Source organism: Nerophis ophidion, linkage group LG16, assembly GCF_033978795.1.
Source record: "Nerophis ophidion isolate RoL-2023_Sa linkage group LG16, RoL_Noph_v1.0, whole genome shotgun sequence".
In the NCBI taxonomy this organism is placed as follows: domain Eukaryota; kingdom Metazoa; phylum Chordata; class Actinopteri; order Syngnathiformes; family Syngnathidae; genus Nerophis; species Nerophis ophidion.
In genome coordinates, this window is record NC_084626.1 from 45283351 (window position 1) to 45299103 (window position 15753).

Below are 15753 nucleotides of genomic sequence, written 5' to 3' on the forward strand. Positions count from 1 at the left end.
AGGGGCGTCCAAGATAACGTTGCTTGGATGACAACATATGTTGTTCCAAAACCTGTATGTACCTTTCATCATTAATGGTGCCTTCACAGATGTGTAAGTTACCCATGCCTTGGGCACTAATGCACCCCCATACCATCACAGATGTTGCCTTTTCAACTTTGCGCCGAGAACAATCCGGATGGTTCACATTTGTAAAAACAATTTGAAATGTGGTCTCGTCAGACCCACATCTGAGGTCCTCTCCAAGGTTTCTCATAGTCAGCATTGTCACTGGCGTCCCACTGGATGTGAATTCTCCCTGCCCACTGGGTGTGAGTTTTCCTTGCCCTTTTGTGGGTTCTTCCGAGGATGTTGTAGTCGTAATGATTTGTGCAGTCCTTTGAGACATTTGTGATTTGGGGCTATATAAATAAACATTGATTGATTGATTGATTTTCCACTTCATTTTATATGTGCTCGGGCCCAGCGAAGCTGGCGGTGTTTCTGGGTGTTGTTGATAAATGGTTTTGGCTTTGCATTGTAGAGAATTTAACTTGCACTTACAGATGTTGCGACCGACTGTAGTTACTGACAGGGATTTTCTGAAGTGATGTGATGATATCCTTTACACATTGATGTGGCTTTTTGATGCAGTACAGCCTGAGGGATCCGAGGTCCGTAATATCATGGTTTACGTGCAGGGATTTCTCCAGATTCTCTGAACCTTTTGATGATATTACAGACTGTAGATGGTGAAACCCTAAATTCCTTGCAATAGCTGGTTGAGAAATGTTGTTCTTAAAGTGTTGGACGATTTGCTCAAACATTTGTTGACAAAGTGGTGACCCTCACCCCGTCCTTGTTTGTGAACAACTGAGTATTTCATGGAAGCTGCTTTTATACCCAATCCTGATTGGATTTTTATTAAGGATCCCCATTAGCTGGTTGCCACAACAACCCACTAGTCTTCCCGGGGTCCACAAACTCAATACAATTACAACTAAAAGCATATAACTACAAAATACAGAAAAAAATTAAAGCTGCAAGCAGCAAAGGACGGGACTGCTTTGGCTGCTGCCCCCGCGACCCAAGCCCAGATAAGCGGTAGAAGATGGATGGATTAATTATTACACAGAGAATAGTTGTATAGACATGTGTTACACATCAGTCTCATAGTATTAACAGTTGTAAAGTGGCTTGCGCATTTTATAAGAACACCTTGGTGCCACCATTTTGAGACTCTAATGCATGGTGAATGTAATGCAGTTGTTGTATTGAAGTGGGAATAGCAAACTTCCTGTTGATTTTAGTTGGGGGTGGTCAGTGTATGAAATATAGGTCCCAGTGAGACCTACATTGAGGTTTTTGTTTCATGTGTGTATGACAGTCCTACAGTTTTTTCTGAGCAGAAAGCCGCCATTTTGTGACGACAGCAGCAGCGCAATTGGTTCTTTGCAGGTTCATAAAATCCAAACTGGGGTAGTAATTAAAACTCTTTCTTTAACATTTAATCAGAAGGGTTCAATCTCTCTTCTGTGCTTATTTGAAGCCGAAACGACAAACGGCCTCAGAGGAGATAATATTTGAAAAAAAGCGATATTTTTTTTAGCCAACTTTTTTCATTGAAGTGGGAATAGCAAACTTCCTGTTGATTTTAGCCGGGGGGGTTTCAGTGGATGAAATATAAGTCTAACTGAGACCTACGTAGTGGTTTTTGTTTCATGTGTGTATGACAGTCCTACAGTTTTGTCTGAGCAGAAATCGGCCATTTTGTGACAACAGCAGCAGCGAAATGGTTCTTTGCGGGCTCAAAAAATCCAAACTGGGGTAGTAATTAAAACTCTTTCTTTAACTTTTAATCAGAAGGGTTCAATATTTCTTCAGTGCTTATTTGAAGCCCAAATGACAAACGGCCTCAGAGGAGATAATGTTTGAAAAAAAGCGACATTTTTTCAGCCAACTTTTGTATTGAAGTGGGAATAGCAAACTTCCTGTTGATTTTAGCCGGGGGGGGGGTTTCACTGGATGAAATATAAGTCTAACTGAGACCTACGTAGTGGTTTTTGTTTCATGTCTCTACGACATTCCTATTGGAAGTTACAGAGAGTTTTGTCTGTTTTCTTCCTAGGGGGCGGTAGAGCGCAATTTTGAGTTTTGGGTTTGTTTGTTTTTTGATCGCAATTTTCGCTAGTCCTGATGTGTGTGTCAAATTTGGTGAGTTTTGAAACATGTTAGGGGGGTCAAATTACAGCTCAAAGAGGCGGCGGTATAATAATAAAGAATATTAATAATAATAAAACCTTGGAAATTCAATAGGGTCCTAACAAAAACTTTAATCCTGGCACCCACATGTTCCCAATTAGCCTGTTCACCTGTGGGATGTGGCTTCACGGTGGCAGAGGGGTTAGTGTGTCTGCCTCACAATAGGAAGGTCCTGCAGTCCTGGGTTCAATCCCAGGCTCGGGATCTTTCTGTGTGGAGTTTGCATGTTCTCCCCGTGAATGCGTGGGTTCCCTCTGGGGATAGGCCCCTCCCATCTCCAAAGACATCCACCTGTTGATTGGCAACACTAAATTGGCCCTAGTGTGTGAATGTGAGTGTGAATGTTGTCTGTCTATCTGTGTTTGGCCCTGCGATGAGGTGGCGACTTGTCCAGGGTGTACCCTGCCTTCCGCCCGATTGTAGCTGAGATAGGCGCCAGCGCCCCCCGCGACCCCGAAAGGGAATAAGCGGTAGAAAATGGATGGATGGACATTTTTTTAGCCAACTTTTGTATTGAAGTGGGAATAGCAAACTTCCTGTTGATTTTAGCCGGGGGGGTTTCAGTGGATGAAATATAAGTCTAACTGAGACCTACATAGTGGTTTTTGTTTCATGTTTCTACGACATTCCTACTGGAAGTTACAGACAGTTTTGTCTGTGTTTTCTTCCTAGGGGGGCGGTAGAGCGCAATTTTGAGTTTTGGGTTTTTTTTTTTTTTTTTTTATTTGATCGCAATTTTCGCTAGTCCTTAAGTGCGTGTCAAATTTGGTGAGTTTTGAAACATGTCACGGGGGTCAAATTACAGCTCAAAGAGGCGGCAGTATAATAGTAATAATAAAAACTTAGAAATTCAATAGGGTCCTAACAAAAACATCAATCATGGCACCCACCTGTTCCCAATTAGCCTGTTCACCTGTGGGATGTCCCAAGTAAGTCTTTGATGAGCATTCCTCAACTTTGTCTTTTTTGCTACTTGTGCCAGCTTTTTTGAAAACAAGTTGCAGGCATCACATTCCAAATGAGCTACTCTTTTCAAAAAATAAGAAAGTTTTACAGTTGAAACATTAAATATCTTGTCTTTGCAGTCTATTCCATTGAATATAAGTTGAAAAGGATTTTCAAATCAGAGTATTCTGTTTTTATTTAACATTTACACAACGTGACAACTTCAATGCTTTTGGGGTTCGTATATAAAGGTGGTAGAATGTCATATCTCAATTTAGAAGAAAAAATGAAGTCACGGTTAAGTGTGAATATTGTAAAAGGTTGATCCTACCGGTCAGTTCTAGATCTCCATTCATAGGTTGTATTTGCCGTGTCAGACTCGGAGTCCAGCAAGGCATCAGTGTCTTCACCATAACTCTGCACAGTCTCCTAGGGGGTAAGCAGAAAGATTTGCATATGTTCATTAATGAAGTCTTCTTTGTACAAAAATTCCAGAATTCACTAAAGAGGCACAGACTGCAAAAAGTCAGTTTCAAGGGGAAAAAATACAAAAATGAGGCGTATTTTATTTGAACTAAGCAAAATTATCTACCAATAGTACAAGAAATTTTGTCTTGTCAAGACTTTCCACAATAAGGTAACCTCAATGAACCCCAAAAAAGCTTAAAATAAGTATATTCTCACTAATAACAAGTGCACAACTAGTCTGAGTCCATGGTTCTCGCCCGGAAAGGGGTGGAGTGCCATCTCCGGGTTGGGGAGGAGACCCTGCCCCTAGTACCTCGGAGCGGATGGTGAGATCGACAGGCGGATCGGTGCGGCGTCTTAATTAATGCGGACGCTGTATCGATCCATTGTGGTGAAGAAGGAGCTGAGCCGGAAGGAAAAGCTCTCAATTTATCCTCACCTATGAAAAGCTCTGTCATCCGGGAGGAGACTCATCATGGAGAGGAGCCAGATGAGGTGGGCATCTGGTCAGGATGCCACCCGAACGCCTCCCTAGGGAGGTGTTTTGGAGGACACGGGGAAGACCCAGGACACGTTGGGAATGATAAATAAATAAATGGGTTGTACTTGTATAGCGCTTTTCTACCTTCAAGGTACTCATAGCGCTTTGACACTACTTCCACATTTACCCATTCACACACAGATTCACACACTGATGGAGGGAGCTGCTATGCAAGGCGCCAACCAGCACCCATCAGGAGCAAGGGTGAAGTGTCTTGCTCAGGACACAACGGACGTGACGAGGTTGGTACTAGGTGGGATTTTAACCAGGGACCCTCGGGTTGCGCACGGCCACTCTCCCACTGCGTCACTATGTCTACCGGCTGGCCTGGGAACGCCTCGGGATCCCCCGGGAGGAGCTGGACCAAGTGGCTGGGGAGAGGGAAGTCTGGGCTTCCCTGCTTAGGCTGCTGCCCCCGCGACCCGACCTTGGATAGGCGGAGGAAGGTGGATGGATCATGATTTTTTTTTTTTCATGCTTGAAACAAGAAATGATTACTTTAAAAAAAGTCGTTTTATACTTGTGAGTGTTGATGACAGGGCTTCGCAACGGTTGATATTCTAGTTTCAAGCTTGTTTTACTCAATATACGGTGGAAGAGGGGTTAGTGCGTCTGCCTCACAATACAAAGGTCCTGAGTAGTCCTGGGTTCAATCCCGGGCTCGGGATATTTCTGTGTAAAGTGTGCATGTCCTCCCCGTGACTGCGTGGGTTCCCTCCGGGTACTCCGGCTTCCTCCAACCTCCAAAGACATGCACCTGGGGATAGGCCCCTCCCACCTCCAAAGACATGCACCTGGGGACAGGCCCCTCCCACCACCAAAGACATGCACCTGGGGATAGGCCCCTCCCACATCCAAAGACATGCACCTGGGGATAGGCCCCTCCCACCTCCAAAGACATGCACCTGGGGATAGGCCCCTCCCACCACCAAAGACATGCACCTGGGGATAGGCCCCTCCCACCTCCAAAGACATGCACCTGGGGATAGGCCCCTCCCACCTTTAAAGACATGCACCTGGGGATAGGCCCCTCCCACCTTTAAAGACATGCAGCTGGGGATAGGCCCCTCCCACCACCAAAGACATGCACCTGGGGATAGGCCCCTCCAACCTTTAAAGACATGCACCTGGGGATAGGCCCCTCCCACCTTTAAAGACATGCACCTGGGGATAGGCCCCTCCCACCTTTAAAGACATGCACCTGGGGATAGGTTGATTGGCATACTTGCCAACCCTCCCGGATTTTCCGGGAGACTCCCGAAATTCAAATTAACGTCCTCCCAGCGCGGTAACAACACACAACAACAGCAGTCACGTTTTCGTCTACCGTTAAGCAGTTCGTCCGCTGTAAACAGCAATGTTATGACACTCTTAAACAGGACAATACTACCATCTACTGTACATGCGTATGTGACAATAACATCTACGGCTTTTAGGGAGCGCAGTGCTCAACTGCGAACAGAACAAGGAGGCAAAGCAGAAGAATGAGGAAGATACAGCATGTTCAGCATGGTTAGAAAAAGTGACAGACAAATAAAACAAGGATGGAAAATTCAACCCTGAACTCAACAATGAGTGGATGAGTGTTATGTGTGTGTATATGTGTAAATAAATGAACACTGCAATTCAAGTATTTCTCTTATATATATATATATATATATATATATATATATATATATATATATATATATATATATATATATATATATGACACTTCCCCTGTCAACATTTTCAAAATGGAGGAGGCTGATTTCAATACCGGTAATTTGAAATTGCATAAAGGGAAGAAGATTAAGAGCTATTCAGTAGGATTTAAGGTCCAAGCTTACATCACACAAATTTTTTTACTGCATGCCTTTGGTAAGTGCCGGAGTGAGAAGAGGTTTTAAAATAATTAGCACATGCTTACTTTTACCGCATGCCTTTGCTATATACATATATATATATATATATATATATATATATATATATATATATATATATATATATATATATATGGAATACTTGACTTGATGAATTCTAGCTGTAAATATACTCCTCCCCTCTTAACCACGCCCCCTCAATACCTCCCGAAATCGGAGGTCTCAAGGTTGGCAAGTGTCAGGCTTGCCCCTGACAGTTTGTCTATGTTTTAGTTTTTTCCTCTGTTTCCTGTGTTTAGTATTTCCTGTCTTTTAGTTCCTGTCAAGTGCTCTTAATTTGTCAGCTTCCTGTCTTGTTCCCTGAGTGCTGTGTTCCTCCTCAGTGTGTGTAATATATTTCCTGTCTCGTGCTCTTATTTTGTCAGCTGCCTGTCTTGTTCCCGGAGTGCTGTGTTCCCCCTCAGCTGCAGCTGATTGGCATCTGGTCACACCTGTTGCCAATCAGCTGGCTCCTATTTGTACCTCCTTTGTCTTGTTATAGTCGCTGGATCATTGTATCGTATTGTCATTTGTGTCGTCGTTGCCTCATGTCACTCTTGTGTCTTTGCTACCTGTCGTGTCTGGCGTTATTTCAGCTATTACCTATCGTGCTACATCTTGTCCTGGTCGTCGTAGCGGTAAGCTGTTTTTGTTAGCCATAGCTATTTCCAGTTTTTCTGTTTGTTATCCTCCAGCTTCCATGCTAAAGTTCCTTTTCGTTTTTCTAGCTCCCAGTGCTAGCTCTCCTAGTTTGTTATTCCGCCCACGTGCGTGCTTTTTGTTTGTTCTTGTTCTAGTATTTAATTAAATCATGTTTTCTCATTCCATGCCTGCCTCCATCCCTGCATCTTGGGGTTCGTCAACAAATACCCCTGACAACAAGTATGTTGATTGGCAACACTAAATGGTCCCTAGTGTGTGAATGTGAGTGTGAATGTTGTCCGTCCATCTGTGTTGGCCCTGCGATGAGGTGGCGACTTGTCCAGGGTGTACCCTGCCTTCCGCCCGATTGTAGCTGAGATAGGCACCAGCGCCCTCCGTGACCCCAAAGGGAATAAGCGGTAGAAAAATGGACGGCTTATTAGTGATTCCTAGAGCCCAAAAAAAGTCTGCGGGCTATAGAGCGTTTTCCGTTCGGGCTTCAGTACTCTGGAATGCCCTCCCGGTAACAGTTCGAGATGCTACCTCAGTAGAAGCATTTAGGTCTCACCTTAAAACTCATCTGTATACTCTAACCTTTAAATAGACCTCCTTTTTAGACCAGTTGATCTGCCGCTTCTTTTCTTTCTCCTATGTCCCCCCATCCCTTGTGGAGGGGGTGCGGTCCGATGACCATGGATGAAGTACTGGCTGTCCAGAGTCGAGACCCAGGATGGACCGCTCGCCTGTGTATCGGTTGGGGACATCTCTACGCTGCTGATCTGCCTCCGCTTGGGATGGTTTCCTGTGGACGGGACTCTCGCTGCTGTCTTGGATCCGCTTAGAACTGAACTCTCACGGCTGTGTTGGAGCCACTATGGATTGAACTTTCACAGTATCATGTTAGACCCGCTCGACATCCATTGCTTTCGGTCCCCTAGAGGGGGGGGGTTGCCCACATCTGAGGTCTTCTCCAAGGTTTCTCATAGTCAGCATTGTCACTGGCGTCCCACTGGATGTGAATTCTCCCTGCCCACTGGGTGTGAGTTTTCCTTGCCCTTTTGTGGGTTCTTCCGAGGATGTTGTAGTCGTAATGATTTGTGCAGTCCTTTGAGACATTTGTGATTTGGGGCTATATAAATAAACATTGATTGGTTGATTGAATGTAGTCTGTCCATCTGTGTTGGCCCTGCAATGAGGTAGCGACTTGTCCAGGGTGTACACCGCCTTCCGCCTGATTGTAGCTGAGATAGGCACCAGTGATCTCCGTGACCCCAAAGGGAATAAGCGGTAGAAAGATGGATGGATGGATGGATGGAGGTCATCAAATCTCAGCAACAAGCTGTAATATCTTACTGAGATCATTTTTGATTGATTGATTGATACTTTTATTAGTAGATTGCAGAGTACAGTACATATTCCGTGCAATTGACCACTAAATGATAACACATGAATACGTTTTTCGACTTGTTTAAGTCAGGGTCCACGTTAATCAATTCATGGTAGGACCGAAACCCTTAAAACAAGTAAAACACTAACCTAAAATCTGCTTAGTGAGAAGAATGATGTCATCAGACAGAAAATAAGCAATTATCAGCCTTATTTGAGACATTTCATCATACTTAGAATCCAGTTTTTGCAGTGCAGGCGGACAGAGGTGCTCACCCAACCCCAGATGTCCACATTGTTGCCCCGCCCACATGCCGGGACATATGCCCGCGCCAAATAGAAGCAACCTGTTCCGAGGCACGCCCCTCTGTTCTGTTTGATACCGTCTCTTGGATACAGAGGGAATGTTTGTAAACACTAGCAGTCCCTGCACGATGATTCATGCGCTGGGAGGCGGTAATCTGGACGTGGCGCAGCATGAATTACCGGCTCGAGACAGATTTTCCTACAGGCGGATGACGCTTTGTGACGGGAGGTGCACTTAGCCTCAGTTAGGAGGGATGAGTTATGGCAACATGTGGAGCATCATAGATCAGATACAGTTTCCTGCTCATGAGAGTACAGTGAGAGACACGGGAGGTTCCCATATGAGCACTACAGGTTTACTTTCTTCTTCACTTTGCAGGCACTCTCAACGTCAGCCAACTTGCAACCTGTTGTCGCGGCCATTTTAGTGCTTTTAAACACCACTAAACTCATTACGTTTTGAAATGGAACTTGCTTTATACAAACCTCGTTTCCATTTGAGTTGGGAAATTGTGTTAGATGTAAAAATAAACGGAATACAATGATTTGCAAATAATTCTCAACCCATATTCAGCTGAATGCACTACAAAGACAAGATATTTGATGTTCAAACTCATAAACTTAATATTTTTTTTGCTAATAATAATTAACTTAGAATTTCATGGCTGCAACATGTGCCAAAGTAGTTGGGAAAGGGCATGTTCACCACTGTGTTACATCACCTTTTCTTTTAACAACACTCAATAAACATTTGGGAACTGAGGAAACTAATTGTTGAAGCTTTGAAAGTGGAATTCTTTCCCATTCTTGTTTTATGTAGAGCTTCAGTCCTTCAACAGTCCGGGGTCTCCGCTGTCGTATTTTACGCTTCATAATGCGCCACACATTTTCCATGGGAGACAGGTCTGGACTGCAGGCGGGCCAGGAATGTACCCGCACTCTTTTTTTACCAAGCCACGCTGTTGTAACACGTGCTGAATGTAGCTTGGCATTGTCTTGCTGAAATAAGCAGGGGCGTCCATGAAAAAGACGGCGCCTAGATGGCAGCATATGTTGTTCCAAAACCTGAATGTACCTTTCAGCATTAATGGTGCCTTCACAGATGTGTAAGTTACCCATGCCTTGGGCACTAATGCACCCCCATACCATCTAAGATGCTAGCTTTTGAACTTTGCGTCGATAACAGTCTGGATTGTTCGCTTCCTCTTTGGTCCGGATGACACAAGGTCGAATATTTCCAAAAACTATTTCAAATGTGGACTCGTCAGACCACAGAACACTTTTCCACTTTGCGTCAGTCCGTCTTAGATGATCTCGGGCCCAGAGAAGCCGGCGGCGTTTCTGGATGTTGTTGATAAATGGCTTTTGCTTTGCATAGTAGAGCTTTAACTTGCACTTACAGATGTAGCGACCAACTGTATTTAGTGACAGTGGTTTTCTGAAGTGTTCCTGAGCCCATGTGGTGATATCCTTTAGAGATTGATGTCGGTTTTTGTTACAGTGCCGTCTGAGGGATGGAAGGTCACGGTCATTCAATGTTGGTTTCCGGCCATGCCGCTTACGTGGAGTGATTTCTCCAGATTCTCTGAACCTTTTGATGATATTATGGAGCGTAGATGTTGAAATCCCTCAATTTCTTGCAATTGCACTTTGAGAAAGGTTGTTCTTAAACTGTTTGACTATTTGCTCACACAGTTGTGGACAAAGGGGTGTACCTCGCCCCATCCTTTCTTGTGAAAGACTGAGCATTTTTTGGGAAGCTGTTTTTATACCCAATCATGGCACCCACCTGTTCCCAATTAGCCTGCACACCTGTGGGATGTTCCAAATAAGTGTTTGATGAGCATTCCACAACTTTATCAGTATTTATTGCCACCTTTCCCAACTTCTTTGTCACGTGTTGCTGGCATCACATTCTAAAGTTAATGATTATTTGCAAAAAAAAAATAAAGTTTATGAGTTTGAACATCAAATATGTTGTCTTTGTAGCATATTCAATCAATCAATCAATGTTTATTTATATAGCCCCAAATCACAAATGTCTCAAAGGACTGCACAAATCATTACAACTACAACATCCTCGGAAGAACCCACAAAAGGGCAAGGAAAACTCACACCCAGTGGGCAGGGAGAATTCACATCCAGTGGGACGCCAGTGACAATGCTGACTATGAGAAACCTTGGAGAGGACCTCAGATGTGGGCAACCCCCCCTCCCCTCTAGGGGACCGAAAGCAATGGATGTCGAGCAGGTCTAACATGATACTGTGAAAGTTCAATCCATAGTGGCTCCAACACAGCCGCGAGAGTTCAGTTCAAGCGGATCCAAGACAGCAGCGAGAGTCCCGTCCACAGGAAACCATCTCAAGCGGATCAGCAGCGTAGAGATGTCCCCAACCGATACAGGCGAGCGGTCCATCCTGGGTCCCGACTCTGGACAGCCAGTACTTCATCCATGGTCATCGGACCGGACCCCCTCCACAAGGGAGGGGGGGACATAGGAGAAAGAAACCCATATTCAACTGAATATGGGTTGAAAATGATTTGCAAATCATTGTATTCTGTTTATATTTACATCAAACACAATTTCCCAACTCATATGGAAACGGGGTTTGTACTTCTTACAAAAAAGCCCATGACTGTATCGAATGTTTACGTCTAGAGACGTCGCAATAGGGCGCCACCTATAGTGAAATAGAGTAACAGCGTTCATTAGGGCTGGGCGATACTGTATATCGATATACTCGATATAGCGCGGGTTTGTCTCTGTGCGATATAGAAAATGACTATATGGTGATATTGGAGTATATGTTCTCACGCAGTTGCTTTTAGCTGCGGGCATTACACTACAGACTCTTTCTTGTCTCTCCTTCTCACAGAGACATAAAACAAGCGCACCTTCTTACATACGTCACATACGTATACGCCCTCACGGAGCAGAGAGGTAGCAGCATGGGTAACGTTAGCTGTGGTGCGAGTGGTAATACGAGAGAAAGAAGGTGCCAATCTGGTAACAAATGAAGGAAGAATTCCCAAGAAAAACAGCAGGGGGTCCATCGTCTGGCGGTGGTTTGGCTTCAAGCGGAAAGATGTCGAACAGACAACCGTAATTTGTCAAGTGTGGGGCAAAAGCGTTGCTACAAAAACTACCTTGATGTTGCAGAAAAAACACCATCTATTTTTTTAACCGATGTGTTGTCGGAGGGTGTAACAACATTAACAGGGAGGGATTCAAGTTGCACCACTGGCCCGAAGATGCCAAAGTGTCTGTCGCCAGACCCCCATTGAATGTGCCAGAGTGTCTCCACATTTTACCGCCGATGCTAAAGCAGACATGGCACAGAGATGTATGGATAACCTGCAGATGCATTTGCAACGATAGTCAACGAAATCACAAAGGTGAGTTTTGTTGATGGTGACTGCCAGCTAATCGATGTTAACATGCTACGCTATTCGATGCTAACATGCTATTTACCGGCGGTGCTAAAGCAGACATGGTACATAGATGTATGGATAACCTGCAGATGCATTTGCAACTATATTACGTTTCCTTCCACCCACATTTAATGCGAACCAAACACTTACCAATCGACGGATTTAAGTTGCTCCAGTGTCAAAAGACGCGAAAGTCCTGATCGTTTGGTCCGCACATTTTACCGGCGATGCTAACGCAGCTATTCGGCCATGCTATGGCTATGAATAGCGATCAATAGCTTCAGTTTCTTCTTCAATACTTTCATACTCCAACCATCTGTTTCAATACATGGGTAATCTGTTGAATCGCTTAAGTCGCTGAAATCCGAGTTTGAATCCGAGCTAATGTCGCTATATCTTGCTGTGGTATTCCCATTGTTTGTTTACATTGGCAGCACTGTGTGACGTCACAGGGAAATAGATAGTCACATCGCAAATAGCGAAAATCAAGCACTTTAAAGCTTTTTTTAAGGATATTCCGAGACCGGTAAAATTTTGAAAAAAAATTCAAAAAAATACAACAAGCCACTGGGAACTGATTTTTATTGTTTTTAACCCTTTTGAAATTGTGATAACGTTCCCTGAACATTATTAAAACCTGATTCTTTTTGGCCAAGGTCCCTGAAAGTGGACGTGGAAAACCTAGAGTGGTAAAAAAAATAACAGAGAAACTAAACGTGTGACGCTGGAACAATAAGCATGTTTTTAAAAAGGGTGTGTGGACGTGAACGGCCTAAGTAGGATGAACCCTCTTTGTTATTGCACTCCGCTTTATCTGGGACAAACATGAAACCACAGTGAGGGAAGGCGGCAGGCATGTGGGCGATAACACACAGCATTTGGAAAACCTGATCAGATACCCGTGTGGTTTATGGAACAGACTGCTACATATTTACATTGGCCTGGGTGTGCACGGTATGCATTTGTCTGGGGAATGTCCTGTAATGCAGTGGTCCCCAAACTTTTTTTTAACGCTTAATAATTTGTCCCGTGGCCCGGGTGGGTTACTTGTTATTTGTTATTGTTTTTGTTGTTTATGTAAGTGTATATTGTGTTTTTTATGTTGATTTAATTAAAAAAATTTTTTTTTTTTTTTTAATTATTTTTTTTCCTGCGGCCCGGTACCAATCGGGCCACGGCCCGGTGGTTGGGGACCACTGCTGTAATGGACACTGTGGGCTTTTGTGCAATCAACACCAATTAAATAAACCGACTAACTACAATTCACAGATAGGCAGAGTCATTATGATTCAATAGGATTGAACAACTATTACACTGCAAAAACTGAAACATAAGTAAGATGAAATATCTCTAATTTCTTACGTGAGTGTTTTACTTGTTTTAGCGGGTTTTGCTCCTAATTGATCTCAGTAAGATATTACAGCTTGTAGCTGAGATGTGATGACCTGTATTGAGTAAAACATGCATGAAACTAGAACAAGGGTCGACAACCTGCGGCTCTTTAGCGCCGCCCTAGTGGCTCTCTGGAGCTTTTTCAAAAATATATGAAAAATGGAAAAAGATGAGGGGAAAAAAAACATATTTTTTGTTTTCATATAGTTTCTGTCGGAGGACAAACATGACACAAACCTCCCTAATTGTTATGAAGCACACTGTTTTTATTAAACATGCTTCACTGATTCAAGTATTTGGCGAGCGCCGTTTTGTCCTACTAATTCTGGCGGTCCTTGAACTCACCCTAGTTTGTTTACATGTATAACTTTCTCCGACTTCCTAAGACGTGTTTTACGCCACTTCTTTTTCCGTCTCATTTTGTCCGCCAAACTTTTAACGTTGTGCATGAATGCACAAAGGTGAGTTTTGTTGATGTTATTGACTTATGTGGAGTGCTAATCAGACATATTTGGTCACTGCATGACTGTAAGCTAATCGATGCTAACATGCTATTTAGGCTAGCTGTATGTACATATTGCATCATTATGCCTCATTTGTAGCTATATTTGAGCTCATTTAGTTTCCTTTAAGTCCTCATAATTCAATTTATATCTCATGACACACTATTTGAATGTAATATTGTTTTTAACTTTTTGGTCCAATATGGCTCTTTCAACATTTTTGGGTTGCCGACCCCTGAACTAGAATATCAAGTGTTGAAAAGCTGTCATCAACACTCACAAGTATAAATGTCATGTCTTGTGATCATGTTTTATTTTATGTTCTGTTACTTCAATATTCCATTTGTTCCTGTTTTTCACCCCCTTGTTTTGTCACCATGGCGACCCATTAGTTTCACCTGTCTCACGTGTTGGATTCATGCACCTGTTTCAATCATGTCGTTATTATTTAAAGGCCTACTGAAAGCCAGTCTGATAGTTTATATACAGGTATCAATGATGAAATATTAACGTTGCAACACATGCCAATACGGCCTTTTTACTTTACTAAATTGCAATTTAAAATTTCCCGCGAAGTGTCCTGTTGAAAACGTCGCGGTATGATGACGCGTACGATGACGCGTGCGTTTGACGTCACCGACTGTAGCGGACATTATTTTCCAGCCTGATCAAAGCTACAAGTAGTCTGCTTTAATCGCATAATTACACAGTATTCTGGACATCTGTGTTGCTGAATCTTTTGCAATTTGTTCAATTAATAATGGAGACGTCAAAGAAGAAAGATGTAGGTGGGAAGCTTTTAGCCTTTAGCGACACAAACACAGCTTGTTTAAAATTCCCGAAGATGAAGCTTTACTATGGATCAGAGCGGTCAAGCGAACATGGATCCCGACTACTGGTCAACCGGCAGTTTTCGGTGAGAAAATTGTGGTAATAAGTCGCCTCTTACCGGAGACATCAGTGGAGCTTCCGTCCCGCTGGAGCTTCGTGACTTCCCTCAGAGACTCTGGCGTCAACACACCCGTGGCAACACCCCTCCGACTTTCAGGTACTATTTAACTCACTAAAACACTAGCAACACAATAAGCAGATAAAGGATTTTCCAGAATTATCCTAGTAAATGTGTCTAATAACATCTTAATTGCTCCCATTGCAATCGCCTTTTTTAAATTTTTTTTTACTTGTAGTCCTTTACTCTAAATTTCCTCATCCACAAATCTTTAATCCTTGGTCAAATTAATGGGGAAATTGTCGCTTTCTCGGTCCGAATAGCTCTTACTGCTGCTGGCCATGATTGTAAACAATGTTCAGATGTGAGGAGCTCCACAACCCGTGATGTCACGCGCACATCGTCTGCTACTTCCGGTACAGGCAAGGCTTTTTTATTAGCGACCAAAAGTTTCGATCTTTATCGTGGATGTTCTCAACTGAATCCTTTCAGCAAAAATATGGCAATATCGCGAATTGATCAAGTATGACACATAGAATGGACCTGCTATCCCCGATTAAATAAGAAAATATCATTTCAGTAGGCCTTTAAGCCCGGTTTTAGCGTCAGCACCCTGTTTATGACTACTCTTGTTTCATGTCATAGTTCATGCTGCCCTTCTCACGTCACCGCAAGCAAGTTTTTGTTTATTAATGCCACAGTTAGTGTCTTTCGTTTCTATGCCCATAGTTCTGCCTTTGTGCTAGTTTTTGTTTTCTTAACCAAGTTTGTTCTCCGCCTTGTGCGCGCCTTTTGTTTGCACTTTTTTTTTAATAGTAATAGATTAAACATGTCTTTACCTTCATGCCATGTCCCCTTACCTTCCTTTGCATTCCGGGAAAAAAACCCCACACCATAGCACCCATTAGGACAATAAAACTATTTTTTTTAACGTAATAATTTCTTACTTTAACGCCGAGTGCATATCATTGTGTCAAGATAACGGCACTAGCATTTACTTAATTGAAGAATATTTTTCAAAATATTGAGCAAAAAAGGTCTCTTT

General features: G+C 43.1%; 1 protein-coding gene across 3 annotated transcripts in view; it reads right to left on the reverse strand.

Moving 5' to 3' along the window:
• tnks1bp1 (tankyrase 1 binding protein 1) overlaps positions 1-15753 on the reverse strand; it is a 79594-nt gene that overhangs the window by 14218 nt on the left and 49623 nt on the right. For all 3 annotated transcript variants that reach the window (XM_061875319.1, XM_061875318.1, XM_061875317.1), the window contains one exon: positions 3518-3615. In XM_061875319.1, the coding sequence (XP_061731303.1) occupies positions 3518-3615 (98 nt within the window). The remainder of the gene's footprint in view (positions 1-3517; positions 3616-15753) is intronic.